Below are 13,547 nucleotides of genomic sequence, written 5' to 3'. Positions count from 1 at the left end.
GATAGCTTCTGAGCACTTTGTGTGAGTCACACATACCACCGTTCTTAGTCCACGGGGTTCTCACCACCTAGGAAGTAGGCGTCACATTGTTTCACAGGTGGAGAAATGGAAGTGGGTGGCAAGGCCAGACCTGGCTCCTAGCCACTCCTTTGGCGCCCCCCCCCCATGGAATCTACATCCCAGCTTCACCCTTTCTCCAGGTGGGCAGTCTTCTCCCACAGGGGACCCAGCAACAAAGACCTGATGCCATCTGGAGGCCTCTGGGAGTGGAAAGCAGCTGGCTTCCTGTAGGCTTCAGTCCAGATGTTGAGATAGGTTGGGGGGGGAGAACTTATCTCACCCTCCTCAGCTCATCCAGGGCTTACCTGTGCAGTTCCTCACCCTCTGCATCACGAGGAGGGACAAAGGGGACCTGTGCCCACTGGTCAGTGGCAGATGACATAAATTTGGGAGTTCCTAACCCAGATTCTAACAGCCCCATTGCAGGGCAGGTGGACAGGAGGCATTCAGATGGAATGTCCAGGCCTGTCCCTTCCATGGGCCCTCTCTCCACCCTGTCCATGGGATTGACCTGCCTTCTATCCCCAGTCTACCATCATTTGACCTTTTGTCTTGAATGTCATGGCTGGGATTCTCGAATCTTCTATCAACCTGAGGCTAGGAGGGAGGCATGTTTTAGCTGGGAGAACCTCCAACCAAGAATTTTCTTAGGAAAATTTTGCTCCTGATGGAGCAGACCCCTGAGGCTGACCTGGGGCCCATCTTCCCCAGGCTCCCGCCCCTAACAGTTCTCTAAGGGTAAGAATTGGTGGCTGAATGTGTGCTTCAAGGGCACTGGGGACCTTGACCTGCTCATCTGGCTTCCTGTAAGCCCTTACCTGTCATTTCTGGCTCTCTGGGTACCTCCACCTCTCTGCTGGCCCTGCTCAGACAAACATCACAGGTCACAGAGGCAGCCTGAGACCCATCGGGATGGTCCTTTGTTTTTACTGTAAGTAGGAGCACCTCGTGAAACCTGATACATTTCGGTGTGCTCATTCTGTTAAGGCACCCCACCTTGCCCATTCTGGGCCAGCCTTCAGAGAACCTAGAGCCACCCCTCTGCAGCCTTGTAATTCCTGCTCAGGTTAGGGGAAGTCTTCAAATGAAATTGCTCTTGTAGCACGGGTGGGCAGAGCTTTCTGCCTCTCTCCATTCCCTGACATCTGTTGACATCTGCCTGGTAGGAGGCAGCACAGAATGGAGCTGGCTGGGGCTGGATTCCTTTCTGCACATCTCACTCCTCAGAGATCCAGTTCTGCCCAGAACACAGTGCTGCAAGGGAGGCCCTTCAGTGCCGAGTGGGCAGGGTTCCAGCTGCGCCATAACTCATGTGGATCACCCCAACCCTGCGGCATGCCTGCTGCTCTCTGCAGCCAGTTCACCAACCAGGCTCCTTTACTCTGGGGGCCTGGTGCACAACAGCTTCAAACAGTAGCCTCCTTGGCAGCCTGTACAGCTGTGGCTTGAATGGGCTGACCTATGGGACCTTGGGGACAGATTTTCCAATGACGTCCGTGTCCCTGCCTTCCTGGTACCCTGTGGAGGTTTCAGAGAGTCACTTGGGATGTCTCTGGAGAGCCCCAGGGCACAGTGGCTAGCATTCATATTGACCAGGTTATCACGCCCACCCACACCAAACTGCAGAACAAGAAGCTTGTGATTGAGAACCTGCAAAGGCCAAGTTCAAGTTCTCTGACTGCCAGAAGAGCCACATCTCAAAGAGGTGGGGTTTTATCAAGTTAATGTGGATGAATGTGAAGACATAGTGGCTGAGAAGTGACTCATCTTGGATGGCCGTGGGCTCCAATGCATCCCCAGCCATGGACCCTGCTCTTATATATATATATATATTTTTATGGTGGTACTAGGATTTGAACTCAGGGCCGCAGGCTTGCTAGGTAGGCGCTCCACCACATGAGGCACTCCACCAGCCCTTTTCAGTGTTGGGATGTTTGAGATAGGGTCTCTCACTTTTTGCTCAGACTGGCCTCGAACTGTCATCTTCCTGAGTAGCTAGTGTTACATGTGTGAGCCACCAGCACCCAGCTGGGCCCTGTTCTCATGAAAGCTTCCATGCTGCTGCCCACATCTTTAATCATGCCCACCCGTAAACCCTACGTCCTGTCCAGCTACAAAGAAAGTCTCCTGCTTTTACTTTCCGTTCCGAGTGTCAGATCATGCAAGAGTCACAGCCAGTATGTACTCAGGACACTGGCAAAGTTGGAGCACCCTCAAATTGTTAGAAAGAATTTGAGATTTGAGTCCTCACAAAATTGGGTGTGTGTGCACAGGATTCAATTCTAAATTGGGCCTGGCTAGAGCCCCTCCTGCCCTAGGATCGGACATCCCCAGGAGCTCAGATAATGTAGCAAATCTGCTTGTGATCCTGCTGCAGGCTTCTGCAATGGTGGGTCATCTCACTCCAGGTGCAGCCAATCATATGGGGTCAGAAGAGGCTGGGAGTGATGTGGTCCACCCCATCCCCAAGAGAGGATAGGTCACTTGCAGGGAGACCTATCTTGTCTATGGGTGGCCGCACACCTTCAGACCTCTGCTTGTGAGAGGGCAGCAGGGGTTAGAAAAGGCCCTGGCAGGCTGCCAGCTACACTCGCCTAGTGGAGCAAAGATACATAGCTGCCACCAGCAGTCCCTCGGAGTCCCTCTACAGCCAGCACTGGCAGCAGCAGATTCCTCTCCACCTGGGGACTCGTGGGGCTCCACGGGTGCCTCACAACTTTTTCAGTGCTTCCAAACACTAAACACTGAGCACCTCTGTCCCTGGCTCTGGGCAGCACTTAAGAGATATTGCTTGTTATCTCACAGCCCTGGGCAGCCGAGGTCCTACTCCTGTTTGGCAGATAAAAGAAAATGGGAGCTCATGGAGATCTAGAAGCTTCTCCAAAGTTCCCCAGCAGTCCTCCTTGCCCTTCCTGGGCATGGATGTACTGGGGGTCCAGGCAGCATGCCTGACTACAGCACCCTTCAAACAGGAGGCCCTGGGAGAACACGAATAATTACCCAGGGGATCACCAGTGTTCAGCCGCACCCAAGACCTGTCTGTGTGGCCTCTGGGCACTATGGATGCTTGGGAAAGCCCAGGGGGCTTTGAGGGGAAACAGCAGTTCTGCAGGTGCAGTGGGTGAACCTCATCTCTCCTTTGGCAGAACTGGGACAGCAGGTAGGGCAAGGGACTTAGCAACCAGGAAGGCTGGCTTTCAGCAGCCTTGGCTGGGGCTCTTCTATCCTGGCCCCTGCAGCCCACTGGGGGTCCTATGTCCCTTACCATTGGTGTAGGGATTCCCAGTCTTCTTGTTAGTCATGACTCGGGCTGTGGCATTATTGACCTGTCCAGAGATGGAGAGAAAGGGAGGGAGTGTTTGTCTCCTTGCTGGCCCACCAGCCACCCCAGTCCTGCCCAAATTGTTCCTGCTTCCCATGGCCTCTGGGGAGGGGGCTGGAAGACAGAAGAGAGGACCCTGGGGCACTTGGGCTACCATCTAGCCCAGCCCAGATGTGCTGGCTTATGCTCTTCACAGGGGCAGTTCCAATAAACTGAGCCCCAGCCCCTGTGGTAACCTAAGACAGGTGGAGAACTCGCTGTAGGTTCTCTCTAAGAGTGCTGGAGCTAGCCAAGAGGCTGGGCTCCAAGACATTATCTGCTGAGGCCTTCCAGCTATGGGCATCCCCAGAAGGAGCACCCCTTTCCCCCATGGTCAGGTCCTCAACGTCTCTGTACAGCAGGGAACTTTCTGATGGGGTTGGTGGTGGGGTGAAGGTGGATGAGGGCGGCTTAGAGGGGTGGGCACCAAGGGGCTGTGTCCCATTTTCCAAACATGTAAGTCAGACTGTCCAGGGGGACATGGGGAACAGTGGAGGCCCATGTGGAAGGGAGAAGGGAATGGGGAAGGTGGCATCTAGGCTGCACTGCCTGCTCCACGTCCACCATGTGAGCCTAGAGGCCTGGCCAGTGGCCCTCAGAGTCAACCAAAGAGCACCTTCTAAAACCTCCCACCACTCTGGAAGCTCCTTAACTGTCCCTCCTGCCTACCCCTCATCTCGGGGCCCTGACTGTTGAGGGGAATCCAGCCCTGGACACCAGAGCCATACCCCACACCAGGTGGCAAGGAGGAGAAGGAGGGACAGAGTAGGTGGGTGTCTGGGAGGCCCTGGTGCCTTTCCTTTCTGCCCTCTGGCCACTTGCTGTTGTCTCTACTTCTATCTGACAGGGACAAGGAGTGGAAGAGGAGGGGATCAAGGGGCAACTTGCAGTGCAGCTGAGGCTCTGGGTGAGAGGGACCAGAGATGGCCCCTTCCCAGCTGAAGGCTGGCTGTCACCTTGGTGAAGACACCAAGCCTCAAATACAATTTCTGGTGCTCCTTGGGATCTGGATGGGGATAAGACTCTTCCAGGAAGTGGAAGGCCAAGGCAGGGGACACCTGGGTGAGCCTAAAGTCTCTGCCCACCAGGGCAACAGATACTAGACTCAGCCAAAAGCTAATGTGGTGAGGGTCTACCCTTAGGGTGACCCTTCCTCCCCCTATGGAGGACCCTAGTGGGGCTCTCTGCAGGCTGGGCAGTGGCAGGCTGGTAAGGGACCCAAGGTGGCAGGCGGGCACTGTCCAGGACCTCCCTGCTGCGCACACTTATCTGAGCACCTCAATTTTCCGTCCCTCTACGATCGTTCCATTCAGCTTCTCCCGGGCTCGGTCAGCATCTGAGCTAGTTTCAAAAGTTACAAACCCAAAACCCTGTGAGCAGAGGACAGACACAGAGAAGACAGGATGAGAAAAAGGGGACACAGGAGGAGTGGGAGAGGTGGGATGGGGCAGGGCCATGGGGAAGTGGACAGGGAGGGAGAGAGAAGGGATCTAGTCAGGTGAGTGGAGGAGAGCCCCAGGAGGCCAGAGGGATGCCCAGGGTGGGTCCCCCGGTGGGGGTGGCTGCTGGCCCAGGCTGAGTCCAGCCTGAGCTGACTGGCACCTCAGAAGGGACAGGCCAAAGCTTTAAGAGAGATGCTAGCCTGGCCAGGGCCAGACCTGCCCCCCTCAGGCTCAGCTTTAGGACATGCTGGGAGAGGCAGCCTCACCCACCTTTGCCCTAGGAGCCTGGAGTGGGAGGGTCTTGCTTTCCTGGAGGGGGAACAGGGCTGATCTTTGCTGGAACCCTCCCAGCTTGCCCACCCTGCACCCCTCTCCCCAAGCCTCCACCTGGGGGGGAGTGGTTGGGGGCTCTGGGGGACAGGCAGGAGGTCCTGGCAGCTCAGAGAGAAAAAGGCAGCTTAGCGGCAGCAACACAGACAGCTGGGGGCAGGGGAAGAGCGGGGAGTACAAGCACCCGTGTCGCTCAGGGGTCCTCGGGCTGGAAGCTCTTCAGGAAGGAAACGCACATTTCACACGTTAGCCTGGCGGGGCCTACAGCCGGCGCTGTAATGGTGGCGGCCTCTGCGCGGCACCCACCTTGGAGCCCCGCTCGTTAAAAATGATCTCCACGTCTAAAATTTTTCCGAATTGCTGCAGGGAGAGAGAGAGACAGAGAGAGAGAGAGAGAGAGAGAGAGAGACAGAGAGAGACAGACAGACAGAGACAGAGAGAGACAGACAGAGGGAGGGTGGGGTGGGGAGACAAGAGAGGGTGGGTTAAGACAGGGGCAGCCTGTCCACTCCACTCCTGAGACTCCCCCAGATTCAGGGGGAGGAGAACCCCACCTCCTACCTTCTGTGGGGCATGGTAGGGGGGTACCCTCCCCACATTCTCCCTGAGGCCTCTTCCACCCTAGGGGCATTTCCTGCCAGGACACTGGCTCAATCTGTGTGCCAGAGCAGGGGACATGGTAGGTGATCCTTCTGAGACTTAGTCACAGGAGGCGTTATTGACAACCCGAATTCACACTAAAGGGTAAAGGTCTTCCGTGAGGCCCTTCTGCAAAGGATATGGGTGAGATGCATTGGGGCCAGGAGATGGGGAGTGAGATGACAACAAAGGGGGAAGCTCAGGCCTCCCTGAGATGGGTGGGGATGAGGGGGAAGGTCTGGCAAGGGGAAGATGGTGGAGTGAGGGGGAAGGAATGGGACTGAGGGAGGCCCTTATACCGGAGACTCCTGGGACCCTGCACTGCTTTCCCCCTGTGCTGGGTGGCTGGGCTGTGTGGGGTGCAGAGAAGCAGTGGCCAGAACCCAGATCCCTGCCGGTGCAGGATATCCGGGCCAGTCAGACCACCATGCTGTAGCTGCTTTCTCCCTGCCCCATCGAAGGCTCAGTCTCCCTAGGCAGCCTTGTCTCCCTCACTGGCATGGGGAAGGGGCATCAGCATGTGAGCCAGGCTCCTGGACAACACCTGGGAGGTCCTCAGGGTCTCATCTTGCAGCCTCCCATGCTGGCAACTATGGGCCTCTCCTTTCACCCTGACCTCCTTGGAGGCTGGGGAGGGGAGCTGGGAACCCTGCAGCAACAGAATTCTAGTCTGTCAGGTTCTGAGGAGAGGGGGGACACTGGCCCCCATTCCATAACATCCCAGGGACCTGACACAGGCTAGTGCCCACCTGTGAGCACCAGTGAGCAGGGGCATGTTGAGGACCTAGATCAGTGAGAGGTCCCTGGGGTCAGCTACCTCAAGGAGGCCCAGGCTCAGAGGCGTGGCAGTCTCCCCAGGCCCCAGGGTCAAGAGGGCACAGCGTCCCCAGGCGACTGATGGTTCTAACTCATGCCCTCCACTCAGTGAGTCTGAGTTCCAAGCTGTGTGGCAGAGGTGGGCAGGCACAGTGGTAGGCAGAGGAAGGGGAGTTGGAAGAGGGAAGAATGGAGAAAAGAAACACAGGCCAGGCCAAATGGTCCTGTGTGGCTAGGGCAGGCTAAGGAGTTTGGAAGGCTGCACCATGCCAGCCTGCTTCCTTATGGCATGGCAGCCCGGCGCCCATGAGCATCAGCACCTGCTAGGTGTTCAAGTCCAATGTCAGCCTGCGTGTTCTCACAAGGACACTGCACCTTGCTGAAACCCTGGGGTGCAAAAATCTAGGAACAGACCTGGAGAATCCAGGAAGGGAATCTTTGCTTTCTTGTTTCCCATCAATTGTGCATTTTCAAGTTCCTTCCACCCCCAGGAGCTAGGAGGACATAGGCTGGAGCGGGGAGTGCTCCACTCCCAGGCACACAGGAGAGGCCATTGCTCTGTGTGACACCAGAGGCTGGGCTGCCCCTCCCTCTGCCAAGGACAGGAGGCAGGAAGCAGTAACTGGAGATTAATCACCTAATTGGCTGTCAGGCCCCAGAGGACTCTGAGGACAGGTGGCATGAGATGTTAGGTGAATTTCTGGCTGGGGATTGAGGAGGGAGGGGTTCAAGAGGTAGCTGCAGCAGATCCACTACCCTGAACTTGGGTTCCTCCTCCTGCTCCTTCCCACAGGTTCAGGTGAGAGCTGGTTGAACCCAGATGGGAAGGAATCTGGAGACCCCCCCCCCCAACCAGGGGTAGCTGCTCTCATATCCTGATTGTGTGAGGGGTGGGGGCAGGGATGGGCTGGCCACACACACTCACCCCGAACATTTGCCGCAGGTCAGGGTCCCTGAACCGGAAGGGGATGTTGGACACATGTAGCCGCTTGGGCTGCTGCTTCTCTGTGGGGTCGGAGGGGTGGAGTGGCTGGCTGTCCGTCTGTGCCGCCTCATCTGTCTGCTGCGGGAGAGGAGCCGGCTGCAGAGCTGCCTCCAGACTGCCGGGACCGTCCCTCCCCTCTCCTGCAAGGCTTGTGTCCCAACCTCCAGGACCCCATCCTCAAGTTTACCAAGCTGTACCATGAGGTAACGCCCCTCCTGCAGTTCCAGTCAAGGCCTCCTTGGCCAGATCTGTTCTGAGCTCCCTCAGCTCAGGCCTGTGCAAAGTGCTCCAGCTCCAAAGGCCTTTCAGTCTAGTAACTGCCATTGCTCTTAAGGAAGTTCTGAGGGTGGGGGACCTTTCTGGTGTCAGAACCAGACAGGTTTCAGGACCAACCCTCAGGGCACATATATCTGTAAGGTGCTAACCCCTCATGGCCATCTGCCCCCAGGGGCTCTTTCTTATTCCAGCCCTGAAGTTGCCTCTTGGAACCTCAGGGTGAGTACTTCAAGGTGCCCATCCCACACCCTGGGATGGCCAGGTCAGTCCTATATAGCGTGTCCTCATTTGGATCCAAACACTGGTTCTGAAGGACTTGGATTTCAGAAAACAAAGCTGCCCACGTGCACCTCCACAGCTTCCCACGGAAGGCTGGAGCGAGGGTGCTCAGGTACACCGAGTGAGGCTGTTGCCTGCATGATGTCTTACCGCAAGGCTGGCCTCCAGCCTGGCTCAGGCCTGGCCGCACTCAGTGGCAAAAGCAGACCAGGCATGCATGCATTTCATCAGTGCTCACCTGCCCCTGGAAGCCCTCTTTGAGGGCTCACCCCCCAAAGTGGCTTGCACTTGAACCCTTATCTCTGGATCTACTTCTGGGACAGGACACTGGCTGGTGGCACTGGGGGTAGAGGCCTGGCTTAGCCAACCTGGGCCTTTCTGCAGCAGAGGTGGGTTGGGATCTCTATAGGCTTAGGCTGGACTAGGTCCAGATAGAGATGCTGGTGGCTGTGGTCTCCTGTGTGGCCCGAGGAGCTGAGGCAGCTGCCCCGCAGCAGGAGGAGAAAAGTTGAGGCGAGATGCACCCAGAGAGTAATTCCCATGGGTCTCCAGGAAGTGCCCAGTTTGCTTAGGCCATTTCAGGGTGGTGTTCGTTGCTGCACCCACAGGAGTGCTGATGGATACAGGTGTCCTGGAGTCTGGAAGCCTGTGGTCAGTGGTCAGAGTGTGGGAAGCCTGAGGTCAGTGTGTTCGAGGTCACTGTGTTTGCAAGGCCCTGCACTGCAGGGGAAGGCATGGAAGCCAGCAGGGAAGAGTCTCCCCAAGCCACACTAGGGCTAAATGGCATGAGAGCAGTCTTTGGACTCCAATCTGAGTGGCTATCTGGCATTCCCTGTCCCCTTTATGGACTTGTGTTCAGCCAGGAGGCCTCTGGCCAGGCTTCAGGGTAGCAGGGGCCCTGGGTGACCAGAGGAGAAGCCACCAACTCCTGGGCTGCTGAGGTTCTGGGAATGGCCCCCAGAGGTTTGGTGCCAGCTGGAGTGGGGTGGTGCATTGGCTCAAATGTCCCCTAGAGACAGCCTTGCATTGCTGAGCTGGGAAGCAAGCACACAGTCAAGGGGATGAGAAGCTGCTGTCCTTGTGTTCTCCTGGCCAGCCATGTAGCCTGTCTCAGCAAGTGGACCATCCTTAGTGTGTTTGGGCAATTCTGACAAGTGTGTGTCCCCTGAGCCCTAAGTGTGCCCAAGGTGTGGAGCTGTGGGTGTGGCCAGGGCCTCCATAGTGCTCCTAAGAGGGAGTGAGTGGCCAGGGCTCTTGGACTGAACAGGAGCGTCAGGCTTTGCTCAGCTGCACAGCTGTTCCTTGCAGGTCACCAGGTGCTACCCCAAGAGGCCACTGATAGAAGCTGGGCATAGGCAGGAAGGCAGCAGTTGTAGGAATGGCTGAAGCAGGCAGGAGTTAGACGGCAAACTAGAGATTCCTGTTCTGTCTTGCATTCAATCCCCACCTGCTGGGCAGCAAGGGCAGCTGACTTTGAGTCTACAGGGGCCCACTAGGGGCGTCTCCATCCTAGCCTGGGAGCCTGGAGATGCTCAGGGGCCCAGCTTCTCAGTTCTGCCACCATCCTCCTTGGTCCCAGTCCTTGTTGCAGAAAGTGAGCCTGGGCCTCTGAGTGGAGGTAAAATTGCATAAGCATCCCGTGATCCTTGCGTCAATCTGAGGCACACTCTCTGGCCATGATAGGTGCAGACCTGTCCTCTTCCATGGAGTCGGTGCAGTGGTCACCCACCCTACCTGTCTGTTCATGCACAGAGCCTCTTGGTACAGGTGTCTAATTGAGTCATCCCAGATTGGAGAACCTAGCCTCTGTAAGGGCAGGCAATGCTGGCGTTTGACCAGCAGAGGGCAGCAGTCAGTGCGACCAGGTAGCCACCAGAGGAACTCTGGAAGCCTTCAGGGCATGGATGGGGGTGGGGTTGGAGTTAAGGTGTTTGGGGCTCAAGCCCTCAACGTCCTACTCCAAAGGCCCTAAAAGTGTGCAGCCAAGAGCCAGGCAAGGGAGAAGGGAAGAGGTGCATGTGTGGGCTGAGCCGTGAGGGGCTGGGGTATAGGAAGGAGGAGCCCCACTGCTTCCCCCGCCCAGCTCAGCTGTGGACAGAGGCAGAGAAATAGGTTCAGTGACTGCAAAATTGTAAGATGTGCTGAGAAACCCCAGAGTGTAACTGCATGCTGCTGGCCCCAAGCAGGGATGAGCCTTCCCACCATTTGCCACAGTAATTCAGGCGCCTCACCACTCTTCCGAGGGGCTTTCTTTCTTTCTTTTTCCTTAAAGCAATCTTTGCTTCCAGTTCTCAGACACAGGGAAAAGGAAACAGCAACTGCAGGGCCCCTTTCCTCTCCGCCGATCCTGGTAGCTTTGCTCCAGTGTTTCTCCATCATTGTTACTTGGCCCAGAATTATGGACCCTCTCCAGGCAATGCCTCCACCCATTCAGAGCCAGAAGCCAGCATATAGGGCACTAGGGGCAGGCACCAGTGCACCTCCCATCCTCCGAAGAGTATGATCCTCTTTGTCTGGGCCTGCCAAGCTCATCACAGAGAGGCAAGGGGTCTCCTGGGTATGCCAGCAGGTCCAGGCGGGACCTGGCTTTCCCATCAGTGGACCAGAGCCAAGCGTGGCCAATGTGACACAAACTGACAGGCTGTAGGAACCCTTCTCTGAAGCTCTATCTCTGCTCATCCTGTTCCTTTAAGGATCTCTCAGGCACTGGTGTGATGACCCAGCCATCATCCCTGGGGGGTGGCCAGTGGGCCTCAGAGGAGTGGTTCTCTGCATGTGGCTTTGCTGTCAACTGGGAGTAGGTTCTTCAGAACCTGGGGGCACTGGGCAGCCCCTTTGGGTAGAGCAGTGTGCTCGCACCTGGACGCTGAATCACACACTGATCTAAGCTCCTCTGCCAGCCACTGCGTTTGTGGTGTCTGCAGCTGACTGGCTGCATTGCCTGCCCTCTCCACCCACTCCTGCCAGGCTGGGGAGCAGCACCATGATGGAGTTATTGTGGTATGGATTGGAGGCTGACACCTCTTCTCTTCCGCCTTTCTCATGCCTTGCTTCCACCCTAGTTCATCCCTGTCCTGAGAGCCAAGGAGGAAGAGACCTGAGGCTTCAGTTCCCAATGGAGGAAAAAGGCCCCATCACTTATCACCTATCCCCGCCACCTTGCCGAGCCTAGGAAGCAGCCCTGTCTGCACCGCCTGGCATTTTCTATCCACATATCAGTCTCTTAGATGTGGAGGTTCCCTCCAGCACAAGGATGGGCATGATCTCTCTGGAGCCCCAGAACTGGCCCTCTTGTGACTTTGAGTGAGTGAGTGCTCAGGGACTGTGGTCCCCCCATCTGTGATGCAGACCCTCAGGGTCCTGCAGAGTGGTGAGGCGGTGTCCCCAGGTCCATCTAAAGTCCTGATCATCTTGCTTTTTGTCCACAGAACGCAGGTGGCCTCCAATGATAAGAAGTGACACAGAATCCACATGCAGAAGCTCTGGACCCTTAAGGCTTCCTGCTAGCACAGCCTTCTATCACAGGTGGGGACAGCCTCTACCAGGGAGGCCCGTTGTGTGTTGGGACACAGAACAGGGGTCTGTACAGAGGTGAGGAGCTGTCCCAGGGAATAACTGCAGCTGAAAGCCACTGGAGGTATTCGGAACCCACCACGGAGGGTGTCGGAATATCAAGACTGTTGGAAATTGGTACAAACTCAGCTTTCTGGGGACCCCTGGGACTACAATTGGGTGTCACAGCTGGTCAATGGTGAGTCCCCTGATACCCTCACCTTTCTTCTGCAAGGTTAACCAGGCCCTCTGCTACTCAGGGTCTTTGAGTATCTCACTTGGGTGGTGGGAGTGTCAGGAAGGGGCCCTGAACAGGATCCCCTAAATTCTTGGCTGGAAACTCCTCTGAGGGACAGTATGTGTGTGTTTTTAGGGGTGCTGAGGGAAGGGGCAGGAAAGGCAGGTATGCAGGGGCCACTGCTCCCTTCCATCCACCAGTCTCAGGGCCAAGGACAAAACAGGTCACATGTGTCACCTCTGGGCCTGGGGAGGACCAGCTTTCTAGAGCCAACTTGATGGTGGATACTAGTGTACTGGCCAACGAGGGCGTGGACTGGCTCTCGTTGCTGTCCCTGCCCCACCTCCCACCAGGGCAGAAATGCTCACCAGCAGGAGGAAATCCATCAGAGAGAGGCCTGGGCTGGTGGGGGAAGAAGAGACCAGGGTGGGAGAAGCTAAAAGTAGACCAAAGCTTGGACCTCACCTCGCCTACCGCCCTATACCCTTTGATTCTAACACCAGGTTAATTGGGGCAGAGCCCAGAGGAGGCTCAAGTGACCCGAAAGAGTCCTATTGTCCACAAAGACAGGCCAGTGATACCTGACCCAGCCTGATGGCATTCGCTTCCTTGCCAGCAAGGCGGCATCTCTGGGAAGAAAGTGGCTCCTGGAATCTTAAAACAGGATGAGGCGTCTTCCTTCCTTTTCAGCTCCCTCCCAAGGTGAGCAGGCTCTATTTTGAATAAGTGCTCCAAGGCTGGAAAGCTTGGGCTGCACAAGTGCCCGGGTCTTTGCAGGATAGGCACTGGTGTCTTCAAGGTGTTCTTGTTGACCCAGTGCCTTTCACCTGCAGCCCACATTCGTGCCCTGTATCCTGGAGAATAACTGTCTCTGCTCTATATCCCTGGGTGGGATACGAGGTCTGTGCACCACGACCCTGATCCTTTTGCAGGACCTGAAGAGACCCAGCCAGAGGGAAGGATGGTTGAGGCTGTCTGTTCATCTTGGCTCCGCTGTCCTGTGGCACAGACATGCTTCTCAGAAGGCCCTGGAGCAGGAGACTTGCCTCTCCTGGGTGGGATGCTCTGCTTTGAACGCAATGCATTCTGCTTTTCAGCCTGTTTGCTCCAGGGTCCTCCCAAGCAGCCAGCCCTCTCCCTGCAATGTTTATACCCTTGATCAGTGGAAACTAGAGAACAGGTTTAATCACTTCTCTGCAATCCCCAGGGCTATTTCAGTGCCTGGCACACAGTGGTGCTCAGCAAATGGCCAGGTAAATGCAGAAAGGCAGAGGACTTCATGCAGGTCCTCCTGGTTACGTCTGTCTAGTGGCTTACAGGCTCATCTCTGCCGCTCGGTTATGAGCCACTGGTCCCCACTTTGTGTCATCTGTGAGTCTATCTTGTCTCCCATCTTCTTCCAAGTGAGGCCCTATGGCTTACCACCAGAGAACCCCATTTGTCCATAAGGAGGTCGCTACAGATTTGGTCAGATGGGCCTGCCTGCTGTAGTCCACCAGAAGAGACTGGCATTGCCTGGTCATGACTTGTTTGCGGTGAGCCTTTGGCTCTGGGTCACCTCTGTTGTTC

The 13,547-nt window shown here is 56.3% G+C and overlaps 1 protein-coding gene and 1 non-coding gene across 10 annotated transcripts in view; one reads left to right on the top strand and one right to left on the bottom strand.

The window, feature by feature from the left end:
- Positions 1 to 13,547, bottom strand: part of Rbfox3 (RNA binding fox-1 homolog 3) — a 418,266-nt gene that overhangs the window by 7,370 nt on the left and 397,349 nt on the right. For 7 of the 9 annotated variants that reach the window (XM_074044974.1, XM_074044972.1, XM_074044976.1 and 4 more), the window contains 4 exons: positions 7,574 to 7,711; positions 5,500 to 5,553; positions 4,699 to 4,791; positions 3,326 to 3,386 (listed from right to left, as the gene is read on the bottom strand). In XM_074044974.1, coding sequence (XP_073901075.1) covers positions 3,326 to 3,386; positions 4,699 to 4,791; positions 5,500 to 5,553; positions 7,574 to 7,711 — 346 coding nt within the window. The remainder of the gene's footprint in view (positions 1 to 3,325; positions 3,387 to 4,698; positions 4,792 to 5,499; positions 5,554 to 7,573; positions 7,712 to 13,547) is intronic. The other 2 variants (XM_074044968.1, XM_074044971.1) reach the window with 1 other exon arrangement.
- Positions 1,410 to 1,541, top strand: LOC141414407 (small nucleolar RNA SNORA70). Its single transcript, XR_012439442.1, has one exon. It is a non-coding gene; the product is annotated as a small nucleolar RNA SNORA70 (small nucleolar RNA).

Source organism: Castor canadensis, chromosome 11, assembly GCF_047511655.1.
Source record: "Castor canadensis chromosome 11, mCasCan1.hap1v2, whole genome shotgun sequence".
Lineage (NCBI taxonomy): Eukaryota > Metazoa > Chordata > Mammalia > Rodentia > Castoridae > Castor > Castor canadensis.
The sequence above is the reverse complement of the archived record's forward strand: the minus strand, read 5'-3'. Positions and strand labels throughout refer to the sequence as shown.